The 15,350-nt window shown below is 47.9% G+C and overlaps 1 protein-coding gene across 2 annotated transcripts in view; it reads left to right on the forward strand.

Moving 5' to 3' along the window:
• Positions 1–15,350, forward strand: part of RNF123 (ring finger protein 123) — a 117,773-nt gene that overhangs the window by 74,417 nt on the left and 28,006 nt on the right. For both annotated transcript variants that reach the window (XM_036737990.1, XM_036737991.1), the window contains exons 27-33: positions 41–218; positions 4,460–4,534; positions 5,681–5,768; positions 6,630–6,717; positions 7,336–7,420; positions 11,933–12,072; positions 12,502–12,690. In XM_036737990.1, coding sequence (XP_036593885.1) covers positions 41–218; positions 4,460–4,534; positions 5,681–5,768; positions 6,630–6,717; positions 7,336–7,420; positions 11,933–12,072; positions 12,502–12,690 — 843 coding nt within the window. The remainder of the gene's footprint in view (positions 1–40; positions 219–4,459; positions 4,535–5,680; positions 5,769–6,629; positions 6,718–7,335; positions 7,421–11,932; positions 12,073–12,501; positions 12,691–15,350) is intronic.

The raw sequence follows: 15,350 nt of genomic DNA on the forward strand, positions 1-15,350 counted from the left end.
TGTGGTCCAGTCTCTCTTTTCAATCCTGTCCTCCTCTCAGGAGAAGATGCAGGACATTTACTGGCTCCTCCGGGTTTGTACCCGCACCATAGAGCATGGAGACCGCACGGGCTCCCTCTTTGCATTTATGCCGGAGTTCTACCTAAGTGTCGCCATGAACAGCTACAGCGCCCTTAAAAACTACTTCAGTCCTGTCAATAGCATGGAGGAGCTGCCAGGTAAGTGAAGCCCAGGTTTGGAGTAGGGGAAGGGAGATCCTTCATGAGAGGATGAGAAAAATCTCTTCCCATAGGCATTTGCCTGTTCTTCTGTTTAGGACTCAGTAAAGTAGAACACAATTCCACCCTGTAGAAGCCCCCATCTAACAAGGGAGGCACAGCCTCTGTCTTCTGGGAATGCCTGCTCCAGCAGGACGCTGCTCTGCGCTTGTGAGCTCTCAGTCTTAGGTAGGAGATGGAGTATGCACAGGAACAAAGCTCTCAAACCCTCCCAGTGGCATGCAAAGAATTGCAAATGAGCAGAATGCAAACTGGGCCTTTCCCTAGGGATGGCCTCTTGCAACCAAACTAACATCTGCAGCATCAGGGCTGATTCCAAACAATATTCCTCCAGATTTCCAGTTTCCTGAGAGTAGCCAGTGAGGCTGAAGCTTTGGAGATAACAGAAATTTCGAAGTGGAGACAAGACCCTTCCCAGGAGAGTAATGTGTTAGCTCCTGGAGCCTCCTGTTTGAGAGTCCCCAAGATTGGTTCTGTTTCCCCAGCCGTGAGCACTATGGTTGTCTAGCTAACAGTTTGAGAGACTCCACATTGTTCTGCTTCTGCAGCCTTCCAGAAAGGAAAGCCAAGGCCAGGGTCTCTGCTCACCATGTTACCTCTTCCGTGCTGGGATGTGGTTATGGCTCATCAGTGTCCTAGAGTTGAGGAAGGTCGAGGACAGAGAGGGAAGGAGAAGTACGAGATGCATTGGAAAGCAGCTGGGCCCTATTCCTTGAGGGCAAACTGGCAGTTTGATTTATAGCTGGCTTAGTGGGGATGGGAATGTTTCTTCTTACAAAACAAATCAGCAAGATGTAGCCCAGCAAAGGCTGGCTTTGGGCTCCATTTGGGAGACAGAAGTAAGGACATAAATGCAGTTTGGAATGATATAACACATTGGAAAAGTTCCAAGGGGATGGGAAAGCATGAAAGGGGGACAGCTGATTTATGATTAAAGTTGTGCTTGTTTGGGGGCAGAGTGGAGAGCTGTTGGTTTGGGGTTATTAACAATCTATGGACACAGGTTTCTCAGCTGAGATCTTGGCATGTGTAGGTACAGACTCACTTTCAGAGGGCATCAGGTTTTACACAGGTGGGCATTTTAGGCTTGCTTCTCAAAGGTCATTGGGCCTCTTAAAAAGAGAAGAGCAATTATTCCTGGAAGACCACAGCCTAGGACATCCTTGTCAAGGCTGGTTGGATAGGGAGATCTGCTGGCCCATGCCCAGATTCGATGAGAGAGGGAGAGGGCACCTGTGGCCTGGCAGAATTGAGACTTCAAAGGGAGACAGAGAACTTGCATAAAATTTCTGACTCTCCAGGAAGTCTTTAGAGGGAAGGGGAAGCTACATGTTGAGAATTGTGACCAGATCCCTTTACTTACCCATCTCAAATCAGAGGGGTCATGGCACCATGAAAGAGTAAGATGCTCTAGCTTTTTGTGACAGAACTTGTGATGATCCTGTGATTGCCCCCAATAGTCTGCTTATGTTTCTCCTGGCGTTCAGAGCTGCCCTGGCACAAGCTGCTCTTGCATGGCTCTTCCAGACTTAGCCTTTTTAGGTTCTATTTTTGGGTGGTTTTCTTCTCATTGCTCTCATCCCCTCTGATCTGCCCTTTCAGGGTTCTCACCAATGGATGAAACGGGTATTCTCACCTGGTTCCATGCAGTGATTGCCACACTCTGCCCCATCTTAATCTTTGCTGGGGCTTCTAACCGTTTCTGGGTTGGGGGGGGATGGGCCAGTGTGATTGGATATGAGAGAAGGTTTAGAGAGAAAGGTTCAAAGGATGATCTTCAGGTTGGTGATAATTAATTACCTTTGAACCTGATTTACTGAAACAGCCAGGCTACATTGTCTGTAGGCAAATGTAAAGTACATGCAAATATTTTGTGTAATGATCTTTCTTGTGTCTTGTGTGAACTATACCTGCCTGTGGCCTTGGGCCTCCTTGGAAAAGACTGACAACCCTGACCTAGCCCCTTAGGTTCCTCACAGCCCAAATCATTTGGGTACTGGGTTCTTGAACACCTAGAAGTGTGTACATACATGCAGTAGGAGAATACTGGCTTGGCTCAGCTTCCTGCTGCTGTAGTCCTTTATCTTATATGGGGGAAATCCCTGAATTTCTTGAGGTTAGGTGTTGGCCTCAGAGGACATCTTAGGGAGTAGTAGGTCTTCTTGAATACCAAAGGAAGGGAGCACCACAGAAAAGCAACCTTGCCCAATATTCACTGTCTGCCCATCCATTCTCTTCCCCTTTCTCCTTTCCCATCCCCCTCACATTGTTTCTTTATCCTGAAATGTACCATAATCTATTGAGAATGCAGATTCTTTTTTGTATGTGTGAGAGTTTGACCAGCACAAAGGCCCAAACACCATTTCCTAAATTTGAAGAGAAAGCACATCTGCTTCTTATCTGTCCCATCAAAGGGAATATATCTCTTATATAATAGAAAGAACTTCAGAGTAAGTAGGAGTTAGGAGACCTGGATGTTAGTGACTAAGCCTCAATATCTCCCACTGTAAAATGAGAAGGTTGGATTAGATAATCTCTGGGGTCTTTCAGAGCTCAGACAGTGGCACACATAACGCTCATGTAGATGTTTTTTTTTTCTTAATTTAATTTTTTTAATGAGCAAAAAAGTATTTTCCCTCCTCGTACCTCTCCCCAACAGAAATTTTTTTGGTAACAAATAGGCGTTGTTAAGCAAAACAAATTCCTGTGTTGGCCTTGTCCAAAAGATATAAGTCTCATTCTCTACCCTGAAGCTGCTGTCACCTCACTAGGCCTCTTGAATTGTAATCAGAGTTCTTAAGCCTTTTAAAGTTGTTTGTTTTTATGATGTTATTATTGTATGGATTGTTCTCCTGGTTCTGCTCACTTCATTCTGCATTGGTTCATACAAGTCTTCCCAGGTTTTTCAGGTCTATTTTCTAATCGTTGTCTGGGCCAGAAGAGAAGTATTGTTCCCTTTGGTCCAAGAATCACAGGATTTAGAACTGGAAAAGGCCTCAGTGATCATCTGGTCTGACTCCCATCATTTTACAGATATGAAACAGGCCTAGAGAGGTTGGAACTTACCCAAGGTCACACAGGCAGGCTACTTACTTGATTACCATTATATTCAAACCCTACCATTCCTACTCCAAATCCAGTACTCTTTCCCCATTGAACCCTTCACTTGATAGGGATAGGAATGCACCTAATGTGGAAATGTTGTTAAGCCCAGGGGCAGAAGTGCCTAGCACACAAGGAAAGACAATATGATGTGTTCTTAGATGTGGGCAGGGCTTAATCGTGCTACTACTCTTGGCCTCTGGTCCCCTTCCCAGTGCTGAGGTTAAGGGGGATGGAAATGTGTTGCGATTAAAAAAAAAAAAAATTCCTGGGCGGTACCAGATCCTTTGAACAGCAACCAACTCTAAAATGATCCTTTTTTTTTTTTTTTTGATGCAGCTGGTTAGGTCCATCATTGGATTTTCCCTCTCTAGCTGACCCTGGAGTAGAAGAGATGATGTCCAAATCCAGTGGCAAATACATAATTTTCCCTGTGGTTCTGTACAGAGCTTTGCCTATCTCTGACTGAAGGACACATCCACCTTCTCCTTTTTCCTCTTTTGTAACAAATGGCCTTGAGCAAAGGAAGAGCCTATCACACTGGCCTTAAATGTGAAAAGCCCTGACAGGCATGTAGGACCCCTACTCTCTGCTCTGTCTGAGGTACACCGTTTGTCTGTACTCTTTGGTCTTAGCTTAAATAATGATGACCCTTTATGGATGTTTCTGTGTACATCTGTATCAGGTATCTTTTGCTTGGTTATAACTACCTGGGGTTTTCCTTTTCTTTGTGTTAAAATCCTTAGGGTTCTCTTAGCCCTTTGTGTATTGGGCACATACATGGAGAAGGTAAGGAGTCTGTTAACTTAGCCAGGCCATGGCAAGGGGTTCTGGAGATATGGCCCAAGAAATCCTCCCATAGAGCAAGAAGAGTCAGAGAAGTAAGCAGGAGACTATCAGTTCTCTCTGCAGAGCCGTTTGAAGATTCTAGCCATAGAAGGGGAAGACTTTGTTTCCCTTTCATACTAGGTGGAAGCCTCTTTGGAACCAACTTGCCTTGATTCTGAACTAGATTCTCACCACAAGCACAAAATCTCCAGGATCCTGGGGCTGGATCTTGAGACTTTTTCCCTCCACAGGTTACGAGGAGACACTGACTCGCCTTGCTGCCATTCTAGCCAAACACTTTGCAGACACAAGAATTGTGGGCACAGGTGAGGTGGTTTTCTCACTTCTTTAGAGGACTGTGCTGGGAGTGGGCTAAGTAAGGATGTTTGCCCCAAGGACCCTGAACTTACCAAGAGCCAGGAAAACTAGCAACTCTTGAAGGCTTGATTTCCTAGTTATTTTAGTCTTTCAATTCAATTTGACAAACATTTATTAAATGCCCACTATATGCAAGGTGCCAAGAATATGGAGACAAAAAAAACCCAAAACAGTGCCTTTCCTTAAGGAGCTTTCTTGATGGGGTACAATATGCATATGAATAACTTAATTTCAGGTGAGGGAGGGGATGAATGACTGGAGGTGGGGAGGAGGAAGGGTGGTTGAATGGTCAGGGATAGTTCCTCCCACCCCACCCCCCCCAAGTGGCAGCCCAGCTGAGCCTTGTAGGAGGTTAATGATTCTGAACAGGGGTCTTGAAGATGCATACTCCCAGGAGAGGGGAAAGCTAATGCAAATGTATGCAGGTGGATGATGGTATTTCAGGTTTGAGGAATGACTAGTTTTAGCCAGAACCTAGCCTACATAAAGGGGAGTAATGTGAAATAAAGCTAAAGAGGTAGATGGGAGCCAGATTGAGCAGGTAGGGCTTTACATGGCAAGTTAAGGGGTTTGTATTTTATGTTCAAACCTCAGAAAGGTTTTGAACAGGGGAGTGACATAGTCACATCTTCCTCTTGCCTTGTCCTGGGAGGTATAACCAAGCTCTGTCAAGTGTCAGGTGGATGAAGAAGGGTCAAGGTGTGGTTGCTGTTTGTGCTGTCTGACTCTGGCCTCTCAGACAGAGGGAGTCAAACGTGTAGGAAGGAAGGTCCTCCTAATTGGTCCCATCCTATAGGATGACCTGCCTGTTGGACCCTGGACTTGGGCCTTGGCTGCTCATTTTCCCAGAGAAGGACCCACAGTTCGGGGCCCCCTGGTTTAACCCTTCACCCATAAAAGCCCCAAGCTCTTGGATGAATGGGATTTGGCCTGGTAAACCAGAGGAGTAGCATTTTCTCTAGCCTAATGACATTGAGAAAACCCATCCTTGGCCTCTTTGCCTTCAAAGATGCCTTGAGCCACTTGTCCAATGATGACCCTTTCCAGTCCCCATCTCCCTTTCTGGGTCCTCAGACATTTCTGTCACCACTCAGACATCCGAGATTCACTGATGCAAGCACTGGCCAGCTACGTCTGTTATCCCCACTCATTGCGTGCTGTGGAGAGGATACCTGAGGAACAGTGAGTTCTGGAGCACCCCCACCCCCTGCAATTGTTTGGGACCCTGTGCTAGTGGTGGAAGTAAAGCTTGTGGGTGGGAAAGTGGGGAGGTGGTGGGGGCAAGTAGGGACAAAAGGGGAAAAAGAAAAGCTCCCTGCTGGAGGGATATGAGGGGGGAGGGTTGGAATGAGGTGTGTGGCTCAAGATCACGTGAAGTATTCCTGCCTTGCCTCTATATAGCAGGAAGACAAGGAAATTGAGCATTGTTCCTTTAGTTGCTGGTGCAGTAGATAGAGCTCAAGGCTTGGAGTCAGGAAGACCTGAGTTCAAATTTGGTCTCAGATACTTACTTGTTGTGTGACCCTAGGCAAGTCACTAAACCCTGTTTGCCTCAGTTTCCTCATCCGTAAATGAGAGAAGAAAATGGCAAACCACTCTAGTATCTTTGCCAAGAAAACCCCAAATGGGGTCATGGAGTCAGACACGACTGGAATGACGACACCACTACCAGTCTGCCCAGTTCCACTTGTGACCTGACATTCTTATCTCTCCCCTTCCCTGTGTTGGGACAAGAGCGAGCTGCTTCTAGTAGGCTCCTTCTGCTCACCTGTGTGCTCAGCCCGATTTAGATGCCAAGGTCCTCCCATATCCCTTTTGTCTTTTCATTTTTGAAGTTGTATCAGTGCCCTTTGTTTCTTATTCCACAGTTATTTTTATGATATATTCCTTTCTACCCATTCCATTGGACCCTCCCATGTAACAAAGACCTCGCCTCACCCTGGGTTCTTGAAGGATGTGGCACTGTCCTTAGATCCTCACGTTCTTCCAGAAACCCAGGGAGCTATCTAGAAGTGACTGACATGGTCCCTCTTCCCTTGGCAGGCGGATCACCATGATGAAGAACCTCCTGGCTCCTTATGAGCAGCGTCCCTGGGCTCAGACGAATTGGATCCTTGTGCGGTTGTGGCGGGTAATAGCTCTGGCGTCCCATCTTGCGATTCCTCTGGTGCAGAGCTCCTTGCTGGGTGAAGAGGACGGGGGAGGCGTCACTCCTGCCTGTGGCTAGTTGTTTGGATTTGCCACTGAGTGTAGGGTTTATACTTGGAAATGTAGGTCATGCTGCCCTCAGGAAAAGTCTGGCTCTTCAAATGTGTTCACAATCAGTGTTTTCTAAATTGAGTCAATTTGACATTTGAAAATGTCTCTCTGTGCCCATGAGCACAGAGCTGGGCAGAGTGAGTGAAGCAAGTGGTGGGGGGAGTGTGGGGAAAAGGTATCTGAGTGCAAAGACAAGGGAACTGGGTCAGGGGCTGTCAGAGAGGGAGGTAGAATTTGGGGTCTGCGAGGCAATAGAGGAGTCATATTGGTGAAAGACCTGGACCCAGAGATAGAGGTCACAGTACGGGATAGAGATATCGCCACAATATGGGAGCCGAGCTCACAGATTTAGAAGTCCAGTGGGGTGGGAACCCATTGAGGATCAGAGGTAGGAAGAAAGCAGTGTTGGAGGGCTGGCAAAGTCTAGGTCCTGGGAGAGAAGGAAGGAAGACCCAACCTGACCTACCCCCACTTGGCATTTCTCTTTCAGGGCTGTGGATTTGGGTATCGCTACACTCGGCTGCCTCATCTGCTGAAAACAAAGCCTGAGGATGCCAACCTCCCCAGCCTGCAGAGTGAGTACTGGATCTTAAGGACTGAGGGCAGGGAAGCCTACCTTTTCAGCCTAAAGACTAACAGCTGGAACTTCTGAAGACTGGGATGAGAGGGCATGAAAGGAGGGAAGGCGAGGGCAAAGTTCTTGGTCAGGGGCAGGAGGTGACCCAAGTCACAGGTTTAGCTAGAGCATCTTGGCCTGGGCCTGAAGCTGTTCTGCCAAATGTTTGGCATCATTTTAACTTCCTGTGTGGGGGCTGCTGGGCTCTGGCAAGGCAGCCTGTCTGCCTGTCCCAAGGGAGAACTCAGTGCACATGCTCCAGGAATTACCGGCTGCAGGGGCTGGGGAGAGCTTTCCTGTTTTCTCCTTTGGGTTCTGTGTTTGCAGTGCTTTGCCCTAGGTCACAACACTGCATTAGCAGCAGGGGCAGGACTATAACCCAGCTCTCTTGACCGGAAGGCACCTGCTTGCTCTGCTACACCACATTGGGCACGTCTCTGATCTGCAAACCTCTTCTGAAGGCCACTGTCCCCTGCAGCCTTCCTGTCTCTCCCTTTAACATCTCAGCTCTGTCCCCCTCCATCCCTTTCCACCCCCCTCTGCTTCTATTTTGGGTTCTTCATCTCTCTCAGTTTCTTTTGGTTTGCCTTTTGTCCTCTACCTTCTCCGCTAGCCCTCTCTCATGCCCTTAGTCAGTGGTTGTCCCAGCCAAGGCCTGTAGCATTCTTTATTTCTGACCTTGACTTTTTCTTCCTTTGCCTTATTGACTTCTCCTCCCTCCTTCTACCTTTCACCATCCCTTCTTCTATCCTTTTCTCCTACGTTTCAGTGCTTTGGCTCTAGCTGAGGGTACTCTTAGTGTATCTGGGGTGGTTTTTTCCCTTGTTCTTCTTCCCTGATTCCCCTGGTGGGCTTTCTCCTCTGTGCCTCTCTGGGGCATTCTGCCCTTCTGTTGCCCTATTGAGCTTAGATGTGGAGTCCATCAAGCTTAAGACCTAGTGATACCGACCATGAAGAACAAGTTAAAGGGTTTAACAATACAGTTAGCTAAGATTGATTCTGTCTGCAGCCAGTGTTTCATTCCTTTATACCATTCATTAACTCAACAAACCTGCTGTGTATACAGAACACTGTTCTAGGTGCTGGGGAAGACCAGGTTTAGAGAAGACACTGTTCCTGTCTTCATTGAGACCCCAGTCTAATAGGGGATGACACAAACACAGATAATTACATACAATATTACTGACAAGTGCGTTAAAGTGGTATAAACAAAATACTCTGGGAGGAAGGAAGGTTATGACTTGTCTAGGAGGATCATGGCCTATTTCCCCACTCCTCCCAGGACATCTAGGACTTGTCTCATCATACTGTGAGCTCAGGGACTGAAATCAACCTTAGAAAACACAAAATCATAAAACCTAGACTTAAGAGGGAACTTCTCAAGTCATGGAAAGCGATCCCTAGGCAAAGCAGGATCCCCTTGTACATATCTTCAGTACACAGTCACCCACCCTTCATCAGAAGATCCCCTTCGGTTGGAAGCTTACCACCTCTCAGGGCAACCCAGTCTACTTTGGGGCAGTTCTTGTGGTTAAGAAGTTTTTCATTCTATTGAACTGAAATCTGCCTCCTGGAAACTTCATTTATCGGTCCTTGTTTTCCCTGTTGGTGCCCAGAACTAGACCTTACTTTCCAGCTCTGGTCTGAGTTTTTCTGTCATGGATGCTGAGGGAGAGAGGTTAAATGACTTATCCCAGGTCATCTAGCATGCCAACAGCAGGGATGTATTAGGCCTCTCCATCCCTGAGTCCCTCTGCCTGAGCCTTGATTCCTCCAGCCTGTCCCCAGGGTGGAATGTGAGCTGTGTGCTGGGCCAGGAGCCTGCTGCAGCAGGAGCTATTGATTTTCAGTGGGAAGGGCTGGAGAGAGAGGCTATCTGGTTCTCCCATTGTTGCCACTCAGAACAGAGGGTACCAAGAGCTCTGATTACAGACATCACTGTCAGGGGGTGTGTGACCAGCAGGCCTAGATGCCATCTTTGCCCTTAGCCAGACAGTGGCAGGGCTCTTCCCACCACCCTGGCTGCAGGCTAGGTGTCTCTGGGACAGCCAGAGATAGAAATCACTGACATCAGGCAGCATTGAGAACAGAATGGAGGGCCAGGTTGGCCCTCAGCTCAGGCTATACTTAGTGGGAATTGCTTTAAGGACAGACACATCAGCTTTGTAGAATCACAGGTTCTTTCATAAGTTTAGTGTGAGAACATAGGAAAACTCATCCCCTAACCCTAGTGCCATAACAGGCCTACTCCCAGCCTACTTTTTCTAGTACTAATACTGAAGGACAGGAGAGGAAAAAAAAAGTAACTCTGCCGTTATAGTGGTTAGAAAGGTTAAGGATGACTTCAGTGTAGTGTGGCCATACTAAGAGAACCCTATTATGGCCCTGGAGAACAAGGGCAGCACTTTTATAATGGTGAGCTTTGTAGGATTAGGCTGTATTAACCCTTTTATAGCACTGAGAATAGCCCTGGTAGGGCCCTGAAGCTGGAAGAATGGAATAGCTCTGTTCTAGCACTGAGGCTGGAAAGTTGGCATAGCTCTTTTTATAACACCTTGCAACTATGCAATTGAAATAACCCCATTATAATGATGGGATTGGGTGGACTGGGAAGCCCAGTTACAATCCTGGGACTGGGGATCTGGGGTTGTTATAGTCCTGGGGTTGGAGGACTAAAAATCTGTCAGTATCTATCTAGCAGGGCCTTGATGGAACATGGAGAGTTAGCTCTGGGATGGGCCTTTTAAAATGGCAGGGCTGAGGAAGTGGAGTATCTGTGAGAGTGCTGAAGAAGGCAGGGCTTCCCTGAGGATGATGAATGAGGTGTGACAGGGCAGGACTGAAGGAGAGTTTTTCAAGGTCAGGAACAGAGCAGAGAAGTTGTGCTGAGAAGATAGTTTCTTGTCAGGCCTGGAGCCAAATGCATGCCTGAAACAAAATGTGGGAGGAACTGCATGAGCCAGGATAGCAGGAGGGAGAGGAAAGGAGAGGGGGAAGGAAGAGGAGGGGAAAGGGGGAGGGGAGAGAAGAGAAGATGGAGAGAGGAGAGAAGGAGAGGGGAGGGGAAAGGGATGAAGATGGGGAGGGGAGAGAAGAAGAAGGGAGGGGAGAGGAGAGAAGGGGAGGGAAGAGGAGAGAAGATGGGGAGGAAAGAGAAGAAGAGGGGAGAGGAGAGAAGATGGGGAGGGAAGAGAAGGAGAGAGGAGAGGAGAGAAGATAGGGAGAGAAGGGGAGGGGAGAGAAGAGAAGATGGGGAGGGAAGAGAAGAGAAGGGGAGAGGGGAGAAGATGGGGAGGGAAGAGAAGGAGAGGGGAGGAGAGGGGAGAGAAGAGAAGATGGGAAGAGAAGAGAAGGAGAGGGGAGAGGAGAGAAGATAGGGAGAGAAGGGGAGGAGAGAGAAGAGAAGATGGGGAGGGAAGAGAAGAGGAGGGGAGAGGGGAGAAGATGGGGAGGGAAAAGAAGGAGAGGGGAGAGGAGGGAAGATGGAGAGAGAAGAGGAGAGGAGAGAAGATGGGGAGAGAAGAGAAAGGGTGGGGAGAAGAGAGAAGATGAGGAGGGGACAGAAGGAAGTGGCGGGGATCAGAGAGAAGCTGCAGAATTGGTGGCAACTCCCAGGGAAGAGGGGCTAGAGAAGGACCTCTCTGCCCAGCCTGGGAACCATTGGCTTTTGGTGGTAAAATTGTTCCACAAGATCCAGGAGAAGGAACCATAAGCACCTAGAGGGAAAGGGACTACTCTGCCTTTTGTTTGCTCCTCAGCCTGGGGCTGACGCTGGTGGGCCCCCGTACATTAGAATGAACGGGCAGAAGCAAGCATTCCCTGGGCTCCAGGGGAATCCTGCTCTGCCCAGGACAGCCAGAGGCATCACAATATAATAGTGGGCAGTGTGCTAGCCTTACAGTCAGAAGATCTGGGTTCAAATCTTGCCCCAGACACTCACTGACTGTGTGACCCTGGGGAAGTTACTTAACCTCTGTGCCTCAATTTCCTTATCTATAAAATGAGAGGATTGGACTCAGTGACCACTGAGGTCCTTTCTGGATCTCAGTCTAGGACCTCATTTGACACTGCTGGCTACCTTCTTCCAGATGCTGTGATCTCTTGTAGGGCTAAATCTATAATCCAGTTCTGTCCAGTTTAGTTGGCCAGATATGGTAGTAGAAGAGGCAAGCAGGGAAAAAAATGAAAAGAGCCGGATTAGGGCCAAACCTCAGGCCTGAACTTTGGCATAAATTAAGGAATGCAGACCACTTGTATCCAGTCTCCTGGGAGTTGGCCTTGCAGAGAAGTGCCCCAAATGCTGGAAGTGGGGCAGGATGGCCCCTGGCTTCTCTTTGGAGGCCAAATGATTGTGTTGGGCTAATGGCAATGTCATGAAGCCTCTTTTTGAAAGGATTGGGTGTGTGCCTGGGGTGTGGGGGAGGATCCCTGTGGGCCCCCTCTGATCCATGTGCCTTCTTTCTGCCTGCAGAGCCCTGCCCCTCTACCTTGCTGCAGGGCCACATGGCTGACCTGCTACGGAGTGACCGTGACATGGCTCCTAGCTTCCTCAACAGTGTTCTCAACCAGCTCAACTGGGCCTTCTCTGAGTTCATTGGCATGATCCAGGAGGTGAGCTAACATGGAAACAGGAGGCATAGGCAAGAGCAAGGACTTGGAGTCAGAGGGCCTGAGTTTGAGTGCTGGCTGTTCATATGCTATGTGACCTTGGACAAAGCACTTCCCCCCTCCCTGGGTCTCACTTTCTCCAGCTGTAAAATGAGGAGGTTGGACTAGTCATTTACAGTCTTTCCAGCTTTAGATCCTGAGATCCTGTTAAAATCCCCATCCCTAATTGAAGCTGATCCTACAACCTGGGGAAGGCAGGCCAGCTGTAGGAGCAAGCTGAGAAATACTCCAATGGAGTCCTTGGGAATGTTGTTGGGGAAGGGAAGAGGACAAAAAGAGGACTTAGATTTGGGGGATGTCTAAGTGCCTCTAAGCCAGGGGAGCTGGCACTGCTGATCCTGCCCTTGGTGGGGCTGGGGTGGGGTAATTCAGATTCAACAAGCAGCCGAGCGCCTGGAAAGAAACTTTGTGGACAGTCGCCAGCTGAAGGTGTGCGCCACCTGCTTTGACCTGTCAGTGAGCCTGCTCCGGGTGCTGGAGATGACTGTCACCCTGGCCCCTGAGATCTTCCTGGACTGGAATCGGCCCTCCTCTGAGCTGTTGCTCCGGCGGCTGGCACAGGTTGGTGGAGGGGAAGGGCTGGAAGGTGGGACCCAGGACCCAGCTGTCTCTGCTCTTGTTGGGACAGGGTGTACCCTGGGCATTCTCACTTGGAGCCTTGAGACTTCTGCTCTCATCTTGTCTGTCTGTCTCCTTGGGACCCCCTGGATAGCAGCTCTAGCGAGGGCTGGCACAGACTATTAGGAACTTCCATTTCTTTTCACCAAGGCCTGGTTGAGGCTATAGCAGCTCTTGGCTCTGTGCTTGGGAGCAGTGCAAAGGGAACTGAGTGTAATAACAACATGAGATCACATTTCTAAACAAGGTTTACAAAGCATTTTCCTTACAATAACTCCATGAGGTAGGTAGTACAAGCACTGGGGCTTCCAGAGATTAAGTGACAGTCCCAAGGCTGTCAGTCAGTGACAGCCTACATTCAAACCCAGTTCTTTGTACTCCAAGTCCAGTTGTCTTTCTACTGCTGCCCATTGCCATCCCTCCTCTTGGTGGACCTGGACATCTCCAAGCCTGTAGAGAATACACAGTAGAGACACAGCGCCCAGCAGCTCACTGGCGTCTCTGTGTCAGGCCCAGGGGAATAGTTTAGCAGTATGTTATTAGATCCAGCCTGGGCTGTTTGCCAAAGAAGCTTCCTGGGATAGAACTCCTTGGAGCCAATTGAGAGGAATTTTGTCTTTTGGTCCTGGGAAACTTGCTCATTTCTGAGCCCTGGGCCAAGGCTGCAAGTTCTCCAGCTTTCTCGGTCTCTGAGCCTTCTTACCCGCCTCGGCTCAGGGATCTGTTTGCTTCATTCCTTAATTACCTCTTCTTCCACAGCTGCTGTGACAGTCCCTGGATCCCCTGGCTTTAGCACCCACCCACATAAGATTATTCAGTATTCAACTGGAAATGACCAAAGATCTTAGAAATCAGTCAGTCAACAAGTATTTATTAAGTGCCTACTGTAGGCCAGGAACTGTTCTTGGCACTTGAGATACTAATCCAATAAATGAAACGCTCCCTACATATGCAAAGCTGCATTCTAATGGAGGAGACCAATGTCTATGTGTGTATATGTACATATGTAGATAGATGTAGATAGAAAGGTACACACACACACACACACACACACACACACACACACAGAACTATAAAGGAAATAAATACAAATAAATATTAAGGAGTTAACTACAAGGTTATTAGAGCTCATCTAATGCAGTCACCTCATTTTGCAGATATGGATCCTGAAGCTTAGAAAGGGAGGCCCCATATCTAGTAAGTAGCAGAGGCAGGATTCCCAGCACTCTAAACTCAGGGCTCTTTCTACTTCCCACTACCACCTCATCCAATCTAAGAAGGGTCAGAGGATCATAGATTCAGAGTAGGAAGAGACCTCAAAGGCCATCTGATCTAACCCACTCATTTTATAAATGAGGAAGCTTGGGCCCAGGGAACACTGAGTGACTTTCCCCAAATCATAAAGATAATAAGCATTAGAGGCAAGATTTGAACCAAGGTTCTCTGACTCAAAAGCTAGTGCTTTCACCTCTGTACATGCTTCCTTGGTGGACTGTGTATTTTAGCTTCTGATTCTACCCCCTAGTATGGCTCTTTGAGGTGATGAAGTAATGTAGAGCAAACATGGATTTATCGAAGTTATATTCATGAGCCTCCATAGCTCTAGCTAAAAGGTAAAGGATTAGACTTGCTCTAGGTACAAAGCCTAGACATATTTTGATGAACATTAAATTTCCATCTCTGTAATGTCTGCTGGCTTTGCCCCTTCCCAGATTTCACTCAATCATTCCTCCAGGATGTCCCACAAGAATGTTTATTTTGATTTGCCTGCTCTTACATATGCCTTCCATATGGTAAGGCTCCATTACCAGGATGATGGCTCAAATGAGTCTGGTTCATTATTAGTTTAGCTGTAGTCTGTCTGGTTCTTCTTGTCCCACAGTCATCATCTCTCCTCATCTCCCCACCCTACCCACCCCTGTCTTTGATCTCTCCCTCTCCAATGGTTCCTTCCCTGCTGCCTACAAACATGCCTGTCTCTCTCTGATCCTTAAAAACTTTCTCTAGAACCTTACAGCCCCTCTAGCTTTTGTCCTGAGTCTCTTCTTCCTTTCATAGCCAAACTTCTCAAAAAAAGTTATCTGTGCTCATCACTTTCACTTTTTCTTTGATACACTTTTCAACTGGAATCTGACTTCTGACCTCAACTGAAAGGACTCTCCCCAAAGTTATCAGTGATCTTTCAGTGGTCAGACAGATGGCCTTTTCTCACCTTCTTGACCTCTCTGCCACTGTTGCTGCTATTGAGCTTCATCTTCTCCTAGATCCTCTCTCTTCTCTGTATTTTTGTGACACTGCTCTTTCCTGGTTCTGCTCCTATTTGCCTGACAGCTCCTTCTAAGTGCACAACTCACTCCCTAACTGTGGGGGTGGGGGCAGGGTGTGCCCTTGGGCTCAACCTTCGGCCTTCTGCTCTTTTTTGCTCTATTACCATTTCATTTGGCAAGTCCATCCCCTTCCATGGGCTCAGTTATCATCTCTGTGCTTTAGCACAGTGCCTGGCACAGACTTGGCATTTCGTAAATACTTATTGACTGACTAGCTGTATGCCCAGCTCTAGAGGCTCTCCTGAGTTCCGGTCTATCACTAACTGCCTATTAGAT

This window comes from Trichosurus vulpecula, chromosome 9 (assembly GCF_011100635.1).
Source record: "Trichosurus vulpecula isolate mTriVul1 chromosome 9, mTriVul1.pri, whole genome shotgun sequence".
NCBI classification, from domain to species: Eukaryota; Metazoa; Chordata; class Mammalia; order Diprotodontia; family Phalangeridae; genus Trichosurus; species Trichosurus vulpecula.